The 21980-nt window shown below is 43.5% G+C and overlaps 1 protein-coding gene across 1 annotated transcript in view; it reads left to right on the plus strand.

Annotated features, from left to right (window-relative positions):
• Positions 1-21980, plus strand: part of LOC120515530 (fibrocystin-L-like) — a 137983-nt gene that overhangs the window by 58588 nt on the left and 57415 nt on the right. Inside the window, 11 exon segments of the mRNA XM_039736591.1 lie at positions 1027-1159; positions 1684-1876; positions 5162-5304; positions 7079-7183; positions 10128-10316; positions 11405-11575; positions 12575-12792; positions 15320-16298; positions 17536-17784; positions 18241-18390; positions 20629-20803. Of these exon segments, the coding sequence (XP_039592525.1) occupies positions 1027-1159; positions 1684-1876; positions 5162-5304; positions 7079-7183; positions 10128-10316; positions 11405-11575; positions 12575-12792; positions 15320-16298; positions 17536-17784; positions 18241-18390; positions 20629-20803 (2705 nt within the window).

Genomic DNA, 21980 nt, shown 5'->3' on the forward strand with positions numbered 1-21980 from the left:
AGATGATATTTAAGAAGAAGATAGTTCTTTTCTTGTTATGAGAAGGAGCAACGGTTTCTGTACGTGGCTATTTACCCGTATGGCTGTTTTGAGGTGCTGGCACTGCGTAACCGTAGCAGGCCGTCTTTCTCTGAAATTTTTCCACATCTATCTTATCCCATGAGAATCCACGACCAACACTGTGTGGTAACCATGACTTTACAGACATGTTCAGGAAGCTCACCCAACAGGCTTTGGTGAATTGTCAAAGGTTTTAGCCTTTTTTGCTTCAATTTGTTTATTTACTTCATCAAAGGCTGCCCTCATATTTTTAGCACAAGACATATTAAAAAGTCTCAGTGATACTAGAATGTAATTATGCGTGTTAGCTAAAAACCACATTCACTCAAATAGACTGATGGTGGCCCAGATCTCCTTCAAAGACACCCAGGTCCAACTCCAGTGGTGTATATATATAAATATTAATAAACTAATATTTCTTTAAAAGTTGTCATCAAGGTGCCTGATGGAAAGTTTAATTCAATGCTGAAGTCCACACAGCCAGCTGACAGGCCAGTGCACTCCCGGCCATGTCTGCGACTCACAGGACTGTCAGGAGAAAGAAGAAAATATACAAGATGAAATATGCTGTCTCGACGTTCACCACGTAAAACTGAAAGACTAAATGAATCCACAAATGTGGGCACACGGATTCAGAAATTTGCAAGAGCCTTTAAGTTAGTTCAGTGCTTTCGAGATATTTCACTAACAAACAGAACTTTTCCAAATATCCATGAAATCAGCCCACTGGGAGCCGAATTGTTTCATGTGGACGGACAGACAGACAGACAGACAGACAGACGAGACAGACAGACAGACAGACAGACAGACAGACAGACGAGACAGACGAGACAGACAGACAGACAGACAGACGAGACAGTGTCATGTAAACAGAACTCAGAATAACTGGGTCTGAAAATCTAAGAAAGTTATTGAATCCAAATTGACTCGGAGCATCACAGCTAACAAAGAATTCCTCTTCCGTAGAACAAGGCCGGCTCCTATAATGTGACCGTGACAGTGGAGGGAGTGGACATCACCCTCGGTGTTTTATTCACATACGATACGGCAGTGACAGCCTCCATCACACAAATAAGTCCAGCCAGCACTTTTGCAACTGGTGAGTGATTGTTTGTATCTTTTACACTGCAGTTAGTAATTTCAACAATTTTTGTAGTTTTTAGCAACAGAAGAGAGTTTAAGTCTGATGACATGTAAGTAGAAAGAAAAGGCACTTTGTTAGGTAAATAAATATGAAAAGCAGTGCATAGTAGATAAATAGAGAGATGAGTACTAAAGGCACTATATTGATTTGAAAGGCACCATGTGACTGAGATAGATAGATAGATAGATAGATAGATAGATAGATAGATAGATAGATAGATAGATAGATAGATAGATAGATAGATAGATATGAAAGGCACTATAAGATAGATAGATAATGTGAAAGGTACTATATAAATGACAGATAGGCAGGCAAGAGTGCAGAACAATATAATATTCTTCATCATCTCCCTCGTGACTTTGTGCTCACAGTAACCCTCAGTTACTCTGCGTGTGCCCCACAATATTAATGTTAAAGTGCAGGAGTTCCTTTGCCATCGTAATCCATTTCACTGATTGCTATTCTTTTTTTATTTTTAGAAAGAACCAATCTCACAATTTCAGGAAGCAATTTCCAGACCTGGGACCCCCAAAGCTCAGTGTCAATCGACAATGCAGAGTGCAGCATAATGAAATGGACAGATTCTGAAATTATTTGCTTACTACCAGTCCTCCGACCAGGGATGCATAATATCCAAGTCAAAGTCAAAAACTGGGGATTTGCCAGTGCCAGGTAAGCATTCTGTATGGATTGGCATCATTGGCGTGAGCAGAAGGCCCAGAACAAGCCAAGTGTGTGAGTGCCAGATTTTCACCAACAGCTGACGATAAATTGACAGAGTTAAGGTGAGGACACATAGGGTCTTAATGGGTCTCTTTTAGCTCATCAGACTCTATTCCTGTTGTGAACTACAACTTCCAAAGCGTGTCAATCAGATCAATAAGATCATGTCAATAAGATGCAAATGCACTTCCAAGAATGCCCTCTAGAGGGGGATATACCCCCAAAAACCATCTAGATAAAAGGGCAAACACAAAATCTTTTTTTAAAAATTTAATGGTTTTATTCTTCACAAAATGCTCTGTGGAGCACAAAGGCAAAGTCCCAATACACGATTTAATGGCCGAGGTCATAAACAGAGCCAAGCATCCAGAAAATCCCAAGAAAAGCACAAAGTAAAAAGCCCAACAAAACCCAAGAACTCATCCAGTTGAGAGTGCAGGAACTTTGGGAGACCCACTGGGTTCATATGGCGGAAGGTGCTTCTTGACAGTGATTGGCAGGTGACCTTGGCTCTTTGGGGACCACCCACAAGACACATGGGATATAACACAGGCAGCTTGAAGACAAGGTCAATAATAAAGAGCAATGAATGTAATCAACCAAATAAACGTCACGAATGGCACACAAAACAAGACTTTGTACCTTTGCCATGGAAGGTAACCCTGTGTGAAACATGACAGTTCCTCTGCACCAAACCTGGCAGCCCCAAGGTTATTAAAAGGGGTACGGACTCCAGGTGTGCTACATAAATGGGTGCTTTAACACAGCAAGTCTTCATGTACGATTGGTTAAAAAACAAACTGCTACAAATTCTCATCTAAGACATTATCTGTACAGGATGGAGTAACTGCTGCCCTAACTGTATCTACCCACCATGCTGCCATCCATTTTGTTCAAAGCTGGACACACATAAGAACACGGGACATAAGAAATGGGGCAAACGAGAGGAGACCATTCAGCCCATCAAGCTCATGTATTCGGATCAGTGCTTTGGGGTGTCACAACCCCAGTTTTTCACATGACTCACAGGGAGGTCTGGTGAGGGGTGGTCCCCCTTCTGAGAATTTAGCATGATCATCTTAACCCGGGGGGACCTATAAATTTAGTGAGACCCTACGTGTCAGTGCAATCTGTTGGTTCTCCCTACCATTAACCCTGAGTGGGGGGCATGGTTCCCACACACCACAGGAATCAAGCGCTACCGGCAGTGCTTTTCCTGCCTTGGTGAGTCAAGCACGATCGTCAGAGCAGGTCATCCATGATTGGCCGCAATCCACCAATAATGCTACCACTGTGAATCGAGCACAATCATGTCGGAGTGGCAAGTGTACAGCCGCGGCCCACCTGCAAATGCACTGATGTCCTCGAGTACCTGATTGAAAGAATTAACGGTGTGTGACAGGCAGCCTCGGCCAGCTGGATGGAAGGACTTAGGGGAGAGAGCATCTCTGAGGCACTGCTGCCACCTAGCGCTCTGGGGGAGGTAATGCTCTGGATACGCTCCCTCCTCTGGTCCTACCAGAGTACCCAGGTGGCTTTCTGAGGCCACACAGCATTGATCGCTGCATTTTCTTCATGGAAAGGCAGATTGTTGCATTGAGCTTTAACAGAACTGAGGCTGCGTTCCGTTTACCTCAGAAGTCGAATGATGAAGCTGGGAATGATGTCACACCTGAGCTGAGAGTTTTCAACTAAAACATTGGGAAACCCAATATGGACTCATCCAGAAAAACCTTTGTTGTGTTTGCTCCATCGGAATAAACAGCAGTTGATAACAACACATTGTGCAGTTTTTTTGCATATCCAAACACCGTAGCAACATGGAGAGCACCGTGTGTACGGCTGATTTAATAAAAAAGGAAATATAAGATAGACAGATAGATAGATAGATAGATAGATAGATAGATAGATAGATAGATAGATAGATAGATAGATAGATAGATAGATAGATAGATATGAAAGGCACTATAAGATAGATAGATAGACAGATAGATAGATAGATAGATAGATAGATAGATAGATAGAAATGAAAGGCACTATATAATAGATAGATAGATAGATAGATAGATAGATAGATAGATAGATAGATAGATCTGAAAGGCACTATATAATAGATAGATAGATAGATAGATAGATAGATAGAGTGAAAGACACTATATAATAGCTAAAAAAGATAGATAGATAGATAGATATGAAAGGCACTATAAGCTAGATATATAGATAGATAGATAGATAGATAGATAGATAGATATGAAAGGCACTATAAGATAGATAGATAGATAGATAGATAGATCTGAAAGGCACTATATAATAGATAGATAGATAGATAGATAGATAGATGGAGAGCACCGTGTGTACGGCTGATTTAATAAGACACCGACAGACAGACATTATAACCGTATAACACTAAAGCTCGACAGTCCAGCTCAGAGTTTCCGATTTGGAAATCCAACTTAAGTGGGCATTCCAGTTGAAAATTCCGACTTCAAATGGAACGCAGCACTTATCATTTACATAGCTCCTGTATTCAGACTGCACATTTGATGATTGGTGTTCTTTATTCATTTTTATTCACTTTCCTGAGGAGTTCCAGAGACTTCTTGATGGCTATGCTGGGGTTTGTGAGATTGAGGAATTTGATACACATATTTATTTTGTCATATCTTAATTCCTGATGAAGTTGAAGTATTTGAACTTCTTATCGTGATTCCATTTTGAATACTGATGGAACGCTCCATTACGGTGAGTTTCTTATTGACCATTGCCGAGGCGACCTCCCAGAGTTCCCAGGAGCACGCTGAAGTGACATTATGGGCATGACCGTGTATAATAATTAATAATAATTCTTTGCATTTATATAGCGCTTTTCTCACTACTCAAAACGCTCAGCAATTGCAGGTTAAGGGCCCAACAGAGCAGAGTCCCTTTTGGCATTTATGGGATTCGAACTGGCAGGCAACCTTCCGATTGCCAGTGCAGATCCCATAGGTTCATATAATGTGCCATTTTGGTATCCAAGTCTTTAAGTGAACTCCTTGATATTTTCATTCTTGGGTTTCTGACTTATTTTCTGGCTTACGATTCTTGCCTCACGTTTCCAGCTCGGTGAAAGATCGGTTTGTCTCTTTGGTGTTAACTCATTTTGATTCTCATTTTATCTTCTGATCCTGATTTAAAAAGTCATTCTCTTTTGGCAGAACATCTCTGAATGAACTAAAATGTGTGTTTCTACAGCAGTCATGCCGTGACCACCATTGAGTACGTCCTACAAGTCACCAGCGTACGGCCCCTTATGGGCTCACTCTATGGCGGCACCAAGCTGACTCTCACTGGGTCGGGGTTCGGCACAAATCCTGATGACATCCAAGTTTTATTAGGTAAGATTTCTTAGAATGATCTTTTAACATAAAATAAACTGGGATTCGTACCGTGACTTGGTAAAAACTGACATGGCCGCTCTGTACTGTGGTTCAGTCTGCAGCTGTGTTGTCTTCTTCATGTGGTGTACGTGTTTTCCACACATCAACCAGGTTTCCTCTCACTGGATTAAGCCGTACTGTCAGGTTGAGCAGTCACTCTAAAGTTGTCCTTTCCTGGGTGACTGCAGGGTGCGACTTTGTTCTGACTGCTGCTGTGATTGCGTTTTTTTGCTCTGTGTAACATCACACCTGAGAAACAAATGGCTGAAGAGCTAAAGCAGAGCGTAACCCTGGATTCATGGTTAGGACAGATTTGTAGGTGACTCTTTATTACCTCGTGTTCATAAGAGTTACTTCTGAACGCTTTGAAATCACTTCAGGTTATTTGAAATAGTATAAAATGTACTTCAGTTTAAATGTTTAAAGACTAAATATTCTCAATGATATTAGAAATTTGCCATTTTTCACCTACAAATAATAATATCTGTGACCACCAGGGGCCACTACTGTACCCCAAATCCCAAAACATAACTAGACGGCATAGTCCTGGGTTCAAATGCAAGGTTTTTTATTGCACTCAATACCTTTGCAGACTTCTGAATCCTCCTCCCAGGTAATACAATACAATGACAGGTTTTCCGTTTCCTCCTTCCACACCTCCCCTGTAGTCTCATCGACTTCCTTCCGACTCTGACTACTCTATAGGAGAAGACTCTCTCTGTTATGCTTGATCCGGGGGTGCTTCCGGTACCACAGTATTGCACCTTGGAAGCACTTCTGGGTCAAGCAGAGATCCGCAGATACTTTGTGCATCCAAACACTCCTTCCCTGCCAGTACACCATTCCATCTTCGATCTTCTGTTATGGCCTCCAATCCCAATAAGGAACCAACACTCATCCAGCCTGAGATGTCAGTCCATCTCTGTCCTTCCATTATGGCCTTCCTCCCTGGCAAGGAACTATCTTCTATGCGGGTCGTGACATCAATCCGTCCTAGATGATACTCCCATCATATTCGTAATCACTGACCTTAAAATAATCTGCACATACTTATGTTTGAAACTTGTTATTTTTAACCTTCTGGTTTGACTCGTTGAGGGTTCAGATATCAAAAATATGACCACGTTTATGATCATCAGCCTTGAAACAGCATCAAACAACAGTCTACATGCCGATATTATCGATCCCCATTCTACTGAGGTTATGGTGGAAGGAGTAACTTTGACCATTCATATCTCATCAGGAGGTGAACCTTGGAGAGGGTTGATGTGGCCTGCACAACTTCAGGTCCATCTGATCATGATGAAGACACCTTTTGGTTTGCTCTATCATAAGTGTGTGATTTCCTGCACAAAATATGGTGCAACATGGCTTAAAACATAAGGTTGTCTTGCATCTTGAACTCTAGAAATAGACATCTTGCACCACCAAACATCAGGGCGAGTCGAACGATATGTCATATGTGGAGGTCTACTCGTCAGCTGGCACCAGACAAAACAAAACAAAACAAAAAAAAAAATACAGGAAGTGATTTCAAAGAGTTCATTCCTATCAACACACCAACATAAAAACATGAAAACATAGTAATAACTAAAAATTAATAGAAACAGCAATAAAACAGAAATGACAGATCCATTCAAACTGAGAAATAGCAGCAAGTGTCTCAAGTGTTTGATTTTACTGCTTCCATACGCTTGGCTCAGGCACTTATAGACTGTTCATTGTTTTAAAGGACAACGGAGATGCAACGTCACCGACGCGGCCCGGGATCGACTGGAGTGTGTGGTGCAGGCACCTGGAAAAATGTACACGGTGACCAACCTGGGCTCAGATATAGGTATGGACCTGATGATTGTGCTACCGGTGAAAAGTCAACTGGGATCTAAGATGGTGCTGCTCACATGTTGTTAAGAACAGAGATGGCCACAGACAGTCACCTTTAGTTAATCCTGCTTCCATGGCTGACTTAATACACTAATAGACTCTAAGGGTTAGTAGTTGGCGTGATGAAGGTGGAAAAATGCAAAAGGACTGTGGTGTGCTATTTGTGAACATGAATCCTAATGTCAAAGATTGACAGACAGAGAGAAATAACTGAGAGTCCCAGGGGATCCATCTGCCTGTTTAGTGCCTACGCCTGTAAAAAAATTCACCCTGGTGTGCAAGTGTAGGGATGTTCCCCTGGGAGGTGTGAACGGACATATTGTTCTTATAAATAAGGGCTGTTAATGTGGTCTGAACTGGCAGTATGCACACCCTTACTACAGGGAATGGGGAAATGCTGCTAAGGAGTACTGGCTTTACAATGCCAACTTGTGTTTGAATGCTCAAATAGAGCTTAAAAATTACAGAGGCCCTCTGGTCCTTTACCCCACCTGATGGTGTAAACCCATTCCCGTCTGAGTAGGGATTAAGAAGCAGTGACTGGGCCTAATGAAGCGTTCCTTCAGCTGAACAGACTAAGGCCCCAGTCAGATGGGATTAGTTTTATATTTTAAAGTCGGAGGTCTTCTGTAAGTTTAGTTTAACAATTTATAAAACAGGTTGACATACTCGAGTGACATCAGTTTGAGACAAAATGAATCATCACAAGTGATGATGATACAACAAAATATAAGTGAGTTAGACTTCCGAGATCTACAAAAGCTAACAGTGTACTTTAGAAATTCACCAAACAAGAGAGTCTTCAGTCAGAGTTGTGAATGGAGCTGAGCAAGAAATACCAGGACAAGAGTCTGGATTGAGGTTTGATCCCACACAGAGGTTGTATCACCACCAGACACAGAGTGGTCGAGAAGGACCAGAGGAGCTCTCAGGTGTCTCCATACATAGATGGGTGTGGACTCACTGACTGCTCTGTAGGCAAGCGTCAAAGATTTGAACAAGAAGCTAGTGTAGTGAGCCGAAATGGGGAGTGACATCTCCCCACCTCAGCTGGTTGAACACCAGATATGCTACTCCATTTTGAATCATCTGCGGAGGCTTTGAGGACACACGCCAGTGCTGCTGCCCGCATAGAGTTACAATAGTAAAGCTGTGACGAGACCAGAGCCTGGACCAGGAGTTGTGCTGCATGGTCTCATCTTGTGGATAATGTAGAGTGAATCAGCAAGACTGAAAACAACATGGCCCTTGAAGGACAGCTGGTCATCAAGCGTTAGTGATAATGAACCAAGCGAAGCAGAGATGAGGTGCCGGAGAGAAAGATGAGCTGGGATCACAACAAGATCCATCATTACCAGGTTGAGCTGGAGATGGCATTCCTACATCCTGGTTGCAATATCAGTGAGATATGAAGAAGGTCTGGCTGATACCGTGAGGTCCTCTGGAGGGAGCGATAGGTACAGCTTAATAAGAATAATAATAATTTTTTATTTATGTAGTGCCTTTCATACACTCAAGGACATTTTACAATTCAATAAACACATTAACAAGACAATAGAAATTACATACAAGAAAATGAATAACACTCATTGAAGAGTTTGAAATGAATAATAAGATTTCTTTCTCGCGAAGGCTGACAGGAAGAGCATTCCAAATTTTTCGGGGCTCTCACACTGAAACAGCACCCATAGTCACTAAGCTGTAGTTAGGCAGAGTGAGAACGTGAGCGTTCGATGATCGTAATGCACGGGCAGGAGTGTAAGGAAGCAGCGGCTCAGACAGATAATGAGCGGTGTAAAGAGAGACAACACAGAGCGCATAAAGTTTTGGGGTTGTGAGCCCCGTATACTGTCAAAATGAAATAAAGGTCTTTGCCGTTTCACACAAACAAAAATCATGAATCAACTATAAGACAAAATGGAGGGTTGGAGGGACAGTTTTAAAGGGAGGGACCGGAAATCAGGCGTGATGGCTGCTGGGTAGGCGTGGTGGTGCATGGGAGTCTTGACGTCATCATCGGGGGACCAGAGGGAAGAAGGGAACCCAGAAGTGCTGTTCTGCTGGTTTATGGCGGCATCGCTTCGTCTTTTCTATGAGACAAGAGAGAGAAAGGATAGTACGCCGCCTTCGTCCCCCGGCCGGCTGTTCGGGAATGCGCGTCGGATCCGTCAACTGCTCCCGATGCGCTCGTGCATGACAGCGGCTAAACCATGAAGGGCTTTAAAGGTGAGAAGAATCATTTGATATTTGATTCTTGAAGAAATGGGTAACCAGTGCAAATCAGAGAGGACAGGAGTGATGTGAGCAGATTTTTTAGTGTGTGCAATTAAACAAGCAGCAGAATTCTGAACATACTGTAATCTATTGATATATTGATATTGATGAATTATTTTTCACAGACTTTTTACAGAAGGTGAAAATCTCGGTAATCTCTACGGTTAACGGGAGTCCGCAAAAAAGGTGCAGACGTGGGCTATTCAAGTGGGACTAAAATCACAGAGGTCCTCCAGTAATATTGACTTGACCTCACCCCCTGGTGTGAAGTGAATGAGCTCAAGTCGTCTGCTATTCAGAAGGCTGACAGGCTCCTTTACCATAGTAGGGGAAGTCAACGGTGTGCAACGGGTGGTGTGTGAACCTACTGCAAGATAATTTCATATTGTGAGCGCTCTTTTAACGGACTTGCTAAATGTTTTGTGATATTCCAATTCAAATACGATTCCAGGGTCTGCATAACGTTTTCCTTAAGATGACTTTCTTTGACAGACGGGGTGGAAATGTGCTCTCCAAAGATCTCAAATGTAGTTTGAAATTCCAGACAGCAGTGGAGTAGAGAGTACTCTGTCCTTAACGACTCCTTCAAAAGCTTCGCTAGACTAACGGCTGCTTCCTTTTAGCCAGAGGTGTCGGCTACGCTTGGACTCCATCATCTTTGAAGGTATTCGTTGGAGACAAAGTTCAGTGGCAGTGGCAGGCTCAGTCCCTCATTGGTGGAATTGCCTACCGGGTTTTCAGCGTCACCAATCCCAGCGACACCACCTTTAGCGGCCAAGGATTTAACAGCGGGCCGAGCAGGACTCCATCAGGTAGGTCACACAGTGAAGAGCTGCTGCTGAAGAGGGGACATCTCACGAGTGCACTGGGGTCAATGTTGAAGATGCTGAGACTCGTTTATTTCACATTTAATATTTGAGCATGTGAAAGCTGTATTTAGCCTGTTAAGTGTTTGCGTTAATAAGGGTAAGGGTACAACCTGCTTAAAGAAGAAGCAGGAAGAAGACGAGGATAAGCTTCCTCATATTACATTTAATGCTATTCTTCATTTTATCTGCATGTACTCCTTTTGCTTGACTTCATGAAATTGCATTTTCTATTTGTTTCTTTCAATTTTCAAAATCATTCCACTTTCGGAGTCAGTGTTATTAACTAATGTTAGGATGATTTAAATGACTCGTCATAATCTTGTGGCCTAATGCTCTACGCCGTCTTCAGTAAGCCACTTACGTTGAGCTCTACAGCAAATGGCCATTGACTAGTAGAGCAGAAGTCAGGAGAGTCCATTTCACTCTATTTATGCTCAGAGTTGATGTTCAATATTCTCGAGATCTTGACATTTCTGTGCTACTTCACATTTCCCCAGTTATGGCCATTTTTCCTGGTTCTCAACTCCATGGATCTAATGAAGAGATTTCCACTTATCTATGTAAACAGTCAGCTTCTTCTAAAGCCGTTGTCACATCATGCGACTTTTAGTTGTAGGATATGTCAGACTTGCCGGATGTGCTGCTGATGTCATGACAATTGACATGACTGAAACTTGCTGCCCATATTACATTTAGAGACTGCATTCTTTATTCCACATTCTACATATTGCACTTCTGGATGAGCATTCATTGGTTGTCAGCTCTCACATGCACAGAGCTCCGCCCCTATGACTACACACAAAATCAAACCTGCTTGTCGGGGCGAGTCACAGTCTTGGTGTGTCAGACTGGACGATGCCCGTCGGTCACAGGAGAGCACTGCCGACTGCCTCCGACTCGCTTAGATTGCGCACGTGAAGGCTGTGACTGAAAATCACTGGAAAAGTCGTCTAATGTGACATGTGTGGTACTGCGGCTGATGGAACCTGCTGATATTATTGTTCTAATTTTTCTTTTATTCGACTTTACAGGATATTTCACCTATGAGTTTACTATCCCTGGCGTGTATTACTACAGCAGTGGCTATATAGATAACGCTCAAACTATAGCCATGCAAGGAGTGGTCACCGTTAATCCCCTACCAGATGACCAGGAAAATATTTTCATCTCAGTCCTTGAAATAGAAGCAAACTACAAGCCAAGTGAGTAGAAGTTCCTGTTTACCGTACGTCAAGATGGCTTTGGTCTGTAAATTGACTCTTCGGCTTCAAAAGAATGAGATGAAGCAAAGCAGTGTAGCACAGATAGGAAAATGTTTAGCAATAACAGTTCAGTTATATGATAAGCAGTGAAGTCATTTCAGGGGAATGTGATGTTCTGTCCGAGAGATGGACTATGGCAGGCCGCTAGGCTTAGGGTTATCACACCAGGAGAAGTGTGTAGCGAGGGTCGATTTCAAAGCCACATTTGATTCCTGTAGACATATCTAAGAAGGATCTCCAACAGGAACTTTTGCACCAAATGTCTCCAGTTATCAGCTACTACATTTGCATCTCCTGTAAGTTTTCTCCAGCCTATAATGTTCATGTGGTATCCAAATGACAGCATCCATCAAGAAAGTCTCCTGTAAAATATCCCAAGCCGCTTCACATTATTTATCCAGTGCATCAAAGGTTTTCTTGAAAGTTTCAGACAGGACGTCTAGTGAAGAGCTCTTGCAATCAATTGGATTATGTAAGGTCAGTCAGATCAGACATGAAAGTCCAAAAGACATGATAGAGAAAGGGACCAAGTCACAATTACAAATAATAAAAAATAAATAAATAAATGAAGAACATATAAGAAAAGGAGGGAATTTTTAAAAAATAAATAAAATAAAAAGCTAATTGCACTACAAAATAAAGATGTCCTGGTAATCACAGCCCATTGGAGAACCAGATCTGTTCACATCTAACTTTTATTACAATTCTGCCATAGTGACCTGTCGTGTATTTCCAGCTTGGTGACACATCAGGAATTTCATCAGTGCATTCACTCGATTCACTTCTATAGATTCTGTTTAAGTTTTAATTTGATTTTCCGTCTTTGGTTGTGTTGCTGTGAATCTGAACAATGACGGACATTCCTTAAGTTACTGTTTTCGAAGACGTGTACTGATGCCCTGCTTTGTTTAAATCAGCTGATTTTTATTTCACCACCAGGTTCCTCTCCTTTTCCAATGAAGGTCAATAATTGCACTGCTGATCCCCTGGACTGCAGCCTGCCTTCCTTTTCCAATTCAAGTGCGGACGCCTTCAAATTCCTGTTTTCCAGTTGTGAGTCTCCGACAGTAACTGCCATCAGGCCCTCCAGCGGAACAATCCATGATGTGTTAAACATTGAGGGAACGGGATTCAGCAGCTCTGTCTGCGCCAATGAAGTAAGGGAATGTCTCAAAGAGGACTGATGGATTATAATGCGAATATCAGAACATTAAAAGTGTTAAGTGCTGAGTTCTGCTCCTCATGGAGTTATGTAGGCCTTATGCCGATTTAGATGTTAAAGGAAAAAGGTGAAGGATCTTCTTCTTCCTCTTTCGGCTGCTCCCGTTAGGGATTGCCACAGCGGATCATCTTCTTCCATATCTTTCTGTCCTCTGCATCTTGTTCTGTTACCCCCATCACCTGCATGTCTTCTCTCACCACATCTATAAACCTCCTCTTAGGCCTTCCTCTGCTCCTCTTGCCTAGCAGCTCTATCCTTAGTACCCTTCTCCCAATATACCCCTTATCTCTCCTCTGCACATGTCCAAACCAATGCCATCTCGCCTCTCTGACTTTGTCTCCCAACTGTCCAACTTGAGCTTGACCCTCTAATGTCCTCATTTCTAATCCTGTCCATCCTCGTCACACCCAATACACATCTTATCATTTTTAACTTTGCCATCTCCAGCTCTGTCTCCTGTGCCACCGTCTCCAGCTTATATTACGTAGTTGGTCTCACTACCATCCTGTAGACCTTCCCTTTCACTCTTACTGATACCCGTCTGTCACAAATCACTCCTGACACTCTTCTTCACTCACTCCACCCTGCCTGCATTCTCTTCTTCACTTCTCTTCCACAATCCCCATTATTCTGTACTGTTGATCCCAAGTATTTAAACTCATCCACCTTCGCCAACTCCACTCCCTTCATCCTCACCATTCCACTGACCTCCCTCTCATTCACACACATGTATTCTGTCTTGGTGATCCTACTGACCTTCATTCTTCTCCTCTCATATCTCCACCTCTCTAGGGTCTCCTTAACCTGCTCCCTACAGATCACAATATCATCAGCAAACATCACAGTTCATGGGGACTCCTGTCTAATCTCGTCTGTCAATCTGTCCATCACCATTGCAAATAAGAAAGGGATCAGAGCCGATCCCTGATGTAATTCCACCTCCGTCACTCCTATCACAGACCTCACCACGATCACACTTCCCTCGTACATATCCTGTACAACTCTTATGTACTTCTCTGCCACTCCCGACTTCCTCATACAATACCACAACTCCTCTCGAGACACCCTGTTATTTGCTTTCTCCAGGTCCACAAAAACGCGGTGAAACTCCTTCTGGCCTTCTCTACTTCTCTGTCAACATCCTCAGAGCAAACATCACATCTGTGGTGCTCTTTCTTGGCATGAAACCATCCTGCTGATCAATAATCATCACCTCCCTTCTTAACTGAGCTTCCACTACTCTTTCCCATAACTTCATGTTGTGGCTCATCAGTGTTGTCCCCCTGTAGTTACTGAAGTCCTGCAAATCCCCCTTATTCTTAAATATCAGCACCAGTACACTTCTTCTCCACTCCTCATCATCCTTTCACATTCCAAGATTCCATTAAACAATCTGGTTAAAAACTCCATTGTCATCTCTCCTAAACCCCTCCATGCTTTCACAGGGATGTCATCTGGACCAACAGTCTTTCCATTTGTCATCCTCTTCATTGCTGTCTTTACGTCCTCCTTGCTAATCCGTTGCACTTCCTCATTCACTATCTCCACATCATCCAACCTCTTCTCTCTCTCATTCTCTTCATTCATCAGCCTCTCAAAGTACTCTTTCCATCTGCTCACCACACTCTCCTCACTTGTGAGTACGTTTCCATCTTTAGGAGTTTCTTCTGCTCAAACTGAACAGGTTTAATTCTTTGAGTCGGTCACAGTAGGACGTGTCCTCAAGTCCTGAGAAGCTCCTGGCTGCTCTCCTCTACACAGCTTTAGGTGCTGCTCTGTCTTTCTTGTAGCGCGGTGACCAGAACTGCACACTGTACTCCAGATGTGGTCTAAATACTGCATCACATAGTCATCATCATAATGTCCCTTGATTTACATCCAATAGTTTTAACAATATAACCAAACATTTTATTTGCCTTTTTAATCACTTCTGCTCACTGCTTACAGTAGACGATGAAAGTGTTGTGTTAACATAAACCCTTCAATGCTTCTCAGACGTTGCCTTCTGTAGCTCCGTATCTCCCATCTTCTATTTATAATTGACGTTCCTTTGGCCCAGGTGTAGCACTTTACACGTTTCTTCATTAAACTTCATTTTCCAGGTGGTCACCCAGTTCTGAAGCTTGTCCAGGTCTTTTTGAATTCTTATTGCTGCCTCCTCAATGTCTGTCATTCCTATGAATTTCACAAGTAAATTAACACTACTGGAATCAATGTTATTAAAATCAATCACAAAAAGTAACAAAGGGTCTGCGGACAGACCCCCAAGGGACTCCACTGATGGCCTCCTCCATTCTCCTCTTATCTGTACTCTTTGTCTCCTGGCAGTTAACTGACTTGAGATGTGAGACAAACTGGAGATCAATATATTGTTGAATTAATAAGCAATATGCGTCTACTCCGGGTTACCAGTAAACTTTGCTTTAACTCCCCAGTATAACCAGTTGACTTTTTTTTTACAGGTCACCATTGGAGGTCACCCATGTGAGGTCATCAGCAGCACATTCACAGAAATCAACTGCTATGTCAATCCAGAAGACATTCTTCCAGTGGGTTTTGCAGAACTTGTGTCCGTGACTGTGAATAACCGGGGCAATGCTATCAGCACAATCGTCAATGAGTTTGATCGTCGATTCGTTTTGTTACCATCTGTCGATTCAATCAGCCCCAGTGTGGGGTCCACCACAGGAAACACAAGGATGACGATACTCGGGTCCGGGTTTTCAGGCTCCGTGAGCATCACTGTGGTCGGCATGCCCTGCTCCATTGTGTCGTTCAGCTACACAAGTATCATCTGTGATACGGCGCCCTCTGCTGAAAGAGCAGGGAATGTTCAGCTATCAGTGAATGGCATCCCCGCTGCCTGCTATTCGGACTGCAGGTTCCATTACACAGATTCCTCCCTTCCTCAGGTAGACAGCGTCTCACCGGACACAGTAGACAGCAGCTCTACAGTCCTTTCTATTAACGGAACAGGCTTTGGGAGCGACCCAGACAACGTGCTCATTTTAATTGGAGACTTCACCTTTCATCCAAGTCAGGTCACAGAAACAGAAATCACCTGCCCCATTGGGCCACTGCCTGCTGGAAGTTACATTTTAAATGTTGTGGTGATGAGCAAAGGCCTAGCCTCTGGAAACATCGCCATATCCAGCCTTGCGACTGCCACGCTGTCACCGAATTCTGGAAGTATCCTCGGTGGGACGACACTCCTCATTACTGGGAATGGGTTTTACCCTGGCTACACCACAGTGACTGTAGGGGGCATCCCCTGTGCCATCACTAATATAACAACGAGTGAAGTGAAATGTACAACCGCGGCCAACAACCAAGGAAACGCAGCTGTGAACATCCAAGTCCTGTCAACCGTCTACCCGCCGTTATACTTCATGTACTCTGTGGACAGCACTCCGGTGATCAGCTCAGTGGACCCATCAACAGGTAGGCTGATGGTTTATCGTTTAAATAGCCAAAGTCTGTTGTTACATTCATTAAGGAAATACGCGACTAACTAAATAAAAGATGACAGCAAGAAAGGGCGGCCTTCAGTTCACAGCAGTGAAACGTCTGCATGTGACTGGGTTAGGAGATACTGGGTACATTGAGAATGCAGGTCATGTGACGTGTCACGGAGGAAATAACTTAAATTAGTAATGAATCAAATAAAGTCAAAAGAAATTAAACAGTCACTGAGGATACATTTTAAACAGAAACGAAAAAGTGACAAAACAAAAGAGAAGAAACAATTAAATAAGAATTAATAAAATGGAAAAAGGGAGAAATAATTGGAAAGGAAACGAAGTCTCAAATGCAGTTCAGAAGGCACAAGTCAGACAGGTGGGCAAAATTCAATAAAACCTGAGCAGCAAGTCTCCTGTGTGACACGCTGATCTCAGGTGCGAGAGCCTGCCTGCTGTAATATGGCGCCCTCATAGGTTTCGCTGTCTTATGATTTGTGTTCGTTTTTAAAAAAAGTCTCAGACTTCTGTGCAGCTAGAAACCTCCGTTGGGTCACATGTTAGGAATGTAATTCTGTAATCAGAACTTAAATTTGAGCGCTCGTCTCAAAGTTAATTTGTTTTTACCATTTTTTCCGACCACATTTTGTTTTGGTGATAGCAATTTTGTGGAGTTCGTGCCACTATTTCCTTGGGATTCTACCCCATGATGCACCAGTTTATTGCAGCTTATGACATCATCAGGTAAGCCAGTATAAAGGTCCCCAAACAGTCATTCAGTAGATGAGAGTGGACCAATTACAGCCAATATACTCTTAACAGTTTCGATTTCTGGTTTCGTGACACAACTTCTGCCTTTTGACTTTGGATTTGCATTTTTTACAAACTTTTACACCTGTTGAGTGGTCTTTTGTCTTATGGGGCTTTGCATTCACCTGCCTTTGTCTACGCTTTTGTGATGTCCCTAAAATCTCTCAACCTCGTTTTGATTTAATTTCATTCTTAGCATCAACCAATAACTTATTTCTTTTCAATCGGAATTTATGGAAAGTGTTTAATTTAGTAGCCTTGTACATCTGGCCTTTTGATTTTCTGAGGAGTTGGAGGAGCAAAAGCATACGTGTGACACACAAAGCTAATTGTTACAGTAGAAAACAAAGGACCTCCTTAACCACAATACCTTTGAATTTACGACATCTCTTGTTTGCTGTTTTTATTAGGATCAAGTGGAACGGCCATTTCCATTTCTGGCTCTGGGTTTGGCTCAGTGGCAGATGACATTGTTGTGACCATCGGTGGCTCTCCATGTGCTCTTCTGGAAGTCAATGACACTGCAGTCCAGTGCACTTTGGGCAGCCATTCGGGAGGCTCCTTTGCTATCACACTTCTCCACGTGATGAAGGGATACGCCACGTCAAGTGTTTCCTTCGGTTATAAACTCGACCTGAAATCCGTCACCCCAAGTCAAGGTAAGAAGCACATAAATAACTTGAAACAAGTAATTTGCAGCTGGATAATCTGATGAAGGAGACTGGTGTACATCAGCTCATCGCAATTTTGAACAATGATGGTGAAAAGGCTGTCGTAAACTCTATTCTCTAATGTTACCAAATCAACCTGAAGAATTGCGCTATAATGATAAATGTAAAATATCAGTGCTGTCTATAGAGTGCTGTCTATGTCTGAACTGTCCCCTAAATCCCTCCAGAAATTTGAATCTATTAAACTATCACTGGTGTCTCAACACAAAGGCCACATTCAGGAGAAGAAAACTCCTTGGGGATGCATGGAGTGTTACGTGTTACTTTGTATCTGAACTGTTTTTGAATCATTTTCCTATTTTCTGATGCTTAGGCAAATATCTAAAGGTGTTTGTTAGCATTTATTGAAAATATTTCAGCAATTTTCGAATGCCTCGGTTGCAGGAAGCTTTGGAGGCGGAGCTATTTTGCAGTTGACGGGTGATGGCTTTGACGAGCAGCTGTCGGCCGTCTTTGTGTGTGACAGCTCATGTGTCGTGGACGCGCTCAGGTCTTCCTCCACCACTTTGTACTGTGAGGTGCCACTTTCTAATGGTAAGTCCACTGGAAGTTCTACTTGCGCACACTGATTCCCAGTGAATTTGCTTTTATGAACTTCTTCTTCCTCCGCAGTCTGAAGCAGATCAGAGTCCACCTTATAAAGCTCTTGTTCAAGGGCCCAACAGAGTAGGATCCTTACTGGCAGTAACTGACTTTGAGCCGCCAACCTTCCAGATACCAGTGAAGATCCTTAGCCTCAGAGGCACTGCTCTGCCCTGGTGTTGCTCTGTGCTACAAGTCACACTTCAGTTTAACTGGTGTTATAATGACCGGTTTTTTACTTTCATTTATTTTCTGCTTTCCCTTTGAGATCTGAGCACATCTCGTACATGGATTATGGGGTGTTGTACTTCAAGGACTATGATTTTTGCATCCATTTCTTGCCTTATGCACTATTTAAAAGTTGACCATCAATCAAGTCTCATCATGATGCCAATTTGTTTATGAATCAGGTGGCTCTATTTTTATGCGATTGCATCAGCCGTTGCCATGGAGATCCTTCCTAGAGTCACGCAGGAGTACACAACATGTGACGTCATCTGGCGTGCCTGATAAAGGTTGGCACATTCTGTTCTGGATTTCCAGGGTGATGATGAGGTCTTTTTTTTTGGTTTTCAAGACTTGGATTTTTGGTTTACATCTAAAACTTGACGTTTGGTTGTCCATCGTTTCTGGTTATGACCCTCGCCTGTTTTCTCGGTGGCATCTCATCTCCCATTCCTGCTCATTGAGTCAAAAGACTCAACTGCTGTGGTCAGAATCAGCAGAGCTGGCCCTTCCCTTTTCCACCAACATCTACATGTCTTTGCTCTTTTGACTTGTATTCTTCACAGTTTGTCCCCAAGGCTACTGTTAAGTTCATAGTTGTCTCCAAATCGACATGAATGTGCTCTTTGATGGACGGGCATCTCCTCCAGAGTGTCATAATGCAGTGTGGCTATTCATCCATCCATCCATCCATCCATCCATCCATTTTCCAACCCGCTGAATCTGAATACAGGGTCACGGGGGTCTGCTGGAGCCAATCCCAGCCAACACAGGGCACAAGGCAGGAACCAATCCTGGGCAGGGTGCCAACCCACTGCAGGACACACACAAACACACCCACGCACCAAGCACACACTAGGGCCAATTTAGAATTGCCAATCCACCTAACCTGCATGTCTTTGGACTGTGGGAGGAAACCGGAGCGCCCGGAGGAAACCCACGCAGACACGGGGAGAACATGCAAACTCCACGCAGGGAGGACCCGGGAAGTGAACCTGGGTCTCCTAACTGCGAGGCAGCAGCGCTACCACTGCACCACCATGCCGCCCTGTGTGGGTATTCATTTCTTATAAACATCTGGTACCATTTTTTGGATTCCTTTTTGCGTCCCATTTGGGGTTTTGGATTCCCGGATAATCCCGGATTAAGATCCCCACAGCCCCCTGGGTGACATGGCCCCTTAACAAAGACATCCAACAATGCAGGGCCCGGTCAGGCTGTGTCCCGTTTGGTCAGATTCACTTGTTACAACGAGCAGGATTATTCGTAAACGGCCCCATGCTGTCTTTGACTAAATTTTTATGACTAAAATTTATTATCATAGTTAGTATTATTATTCATTTTTTTTTTTTTTGCGTTTACCACAGTGGCGTTTATGTTTTTCAAGCACACACTAGGGACAGTTTTAGGATCGCCTAACCTGCATGTCTTTGGACTGTAGGAGGAAACCCACGCAGACACGAGGAGGACATGCAAACTCCACGCAGGGAGGACCCCGGAAGTGAACCCAGACGGGTCTACCACTGCGCCACCGTGCTGCCCGTATTGTGTTTATCTTTGAGTTTTTTCATTCTGTAGCTCTCGATTTCTTGAACTTGACTTCGGGTTTCTGAGTTTCATTTTGAACTTTGCTGTTGGCTCATTTACTATCCTTGCACGTTTTTTTTCCATAAGTCCTAACCCACACTTTCAAAGTCGGTCTCACAAATTTTTCGAGGCAGAGCACAGGGTGCCTACTCACAACCAATTCTAGAGCTCCTGTATTTATGTCAAAGAGCGTCTGCTATAACAGTAAAGCAGCCATGACGGGGTGAATTGTGGTGCTGCTGCCTTTCCTTTTGTCCTGGGCATTGGATTATCTGACATGTTTTTGTAAGGTTATGAACTTAATAAGTGATCTGTTTGGACTGAAAAATTACGCATGAAAATGTAAAGGTTTCTCATTCATATGCTACATTTTGACAGGCACGGGATCAAGCCAGGGCTGTGACCTGACAGTTTACAATGGCAAAAATTTGGTGACCTTGTCAAATGCCTTCACTTACGAGTCATCGCTGACCCCTGTGGTTACCGCCGTGACTCCAAGAAGAGGTGGCACTGGAGGCGGCACAAAGCTCACCATCACCGGCTCTGGATTTGGGTAAGCATCTCGACAAATGGCTGACAGTCAGAAAAAAAAGAGACATCAAAATGGTCTTCAGGCATTCAGATTCAAGGCCGGGAGGATTTATTCCTTCACACTTGTTGGAGTTTCCCAGCATTCCTGGTAGGCTAAATTAATCACGTCTTTACGAAAAGCCATACCTGGGACAATTATGTGCTTTGAAATCCAAACCCCAGACACGACTACACAAGGACAGTCGCTGGTTCAACAGTCAAACAGCACAATGGACAGGCTTCTCGTCCTCAGTAGTGCACAATCCAAGCCAATCCACTTCTTTTCTTTTTTTTCTTCCCAGTTCTTCTCCTGACCCCAACATCCAGGCAAAGTGAATGGCTCTCCTCTATACCTGACCCAAGAGTACCACCCTTTCCCAAACCATTGTCTGCCGGAAGTACTTTCCATTTAGGCGGACCACCCTGTAACAGGGCATTTTTCATCTCCCAGTGGCTCCCCTTGGCAATTCCCCAGCAAGGCAGCCCTATGGTACCTCACTTCCCATGGTGCCCTTCATGCCTGTGTATAGGAGCCCACCACAAGGGATGCTGCCAGCCAGTGTATGGGGGAATAACCTGCACATGGGATGAAGTCTCCCACTGCGGCAAATTTCTTCTGAACTCCCGACCAGGAAAGCGACTGCTGCCTATTCCCAGTCGGGATGCTTCTCCACCCAGATTGTCCATCCATTTTGCTGGTCTCCCAGCCAGGTAAAGGGCTCTCATTTATTGATGCCAGTCCCGCTGCACCAGCTGCTGCAGTGCCACTCCATGCCCACCACCTGACTGGGAGGAGGAATGTCACACCTCCCTTCTTCACCACCCATTATATTGGGATCCTGGTCAGGTAAGGGAACGGGGGTCCATCCCAGCTGGGATGCCAGACTGTTCATCACATTTTATGCTTTTCAATTTTATTGCACAGTACAGGCTGCTCACTGAAGTGCATTTCACTGTATGATGATGTGTGTGCACCGTGACAATCAAAATGTCAGTTTAACTCTCTTACCTCTTCTATTGATCCTCAGTTCAAATGAAATTGTAGTGTCGTAAAACTCACAGTCCAGCCAGGCCAGGTCCATTTATGAGAAGGTCCAGCTAAAACTTTGCTGTGACATTTGAAAAGGAAACTGCAATGCATTCAGAGTTCTCAGAACGAA

The sequence above is a fragment of the Polypterus senegalus genome, chromosome 15 (assembly GCF_016835505.1).
Source record: "Polypterus senegalus isolate Bchr_013 chromosome 15, ASM1683550v1, whole genome shotgun sequence".
In the NCBI taxonomy this organism is placed as follows: Eukaryota; Metazoa; Chordata; class Cladistia; order Polypteriformes; family Polypteridae; genus Polypterus; species Polypterus senegalus.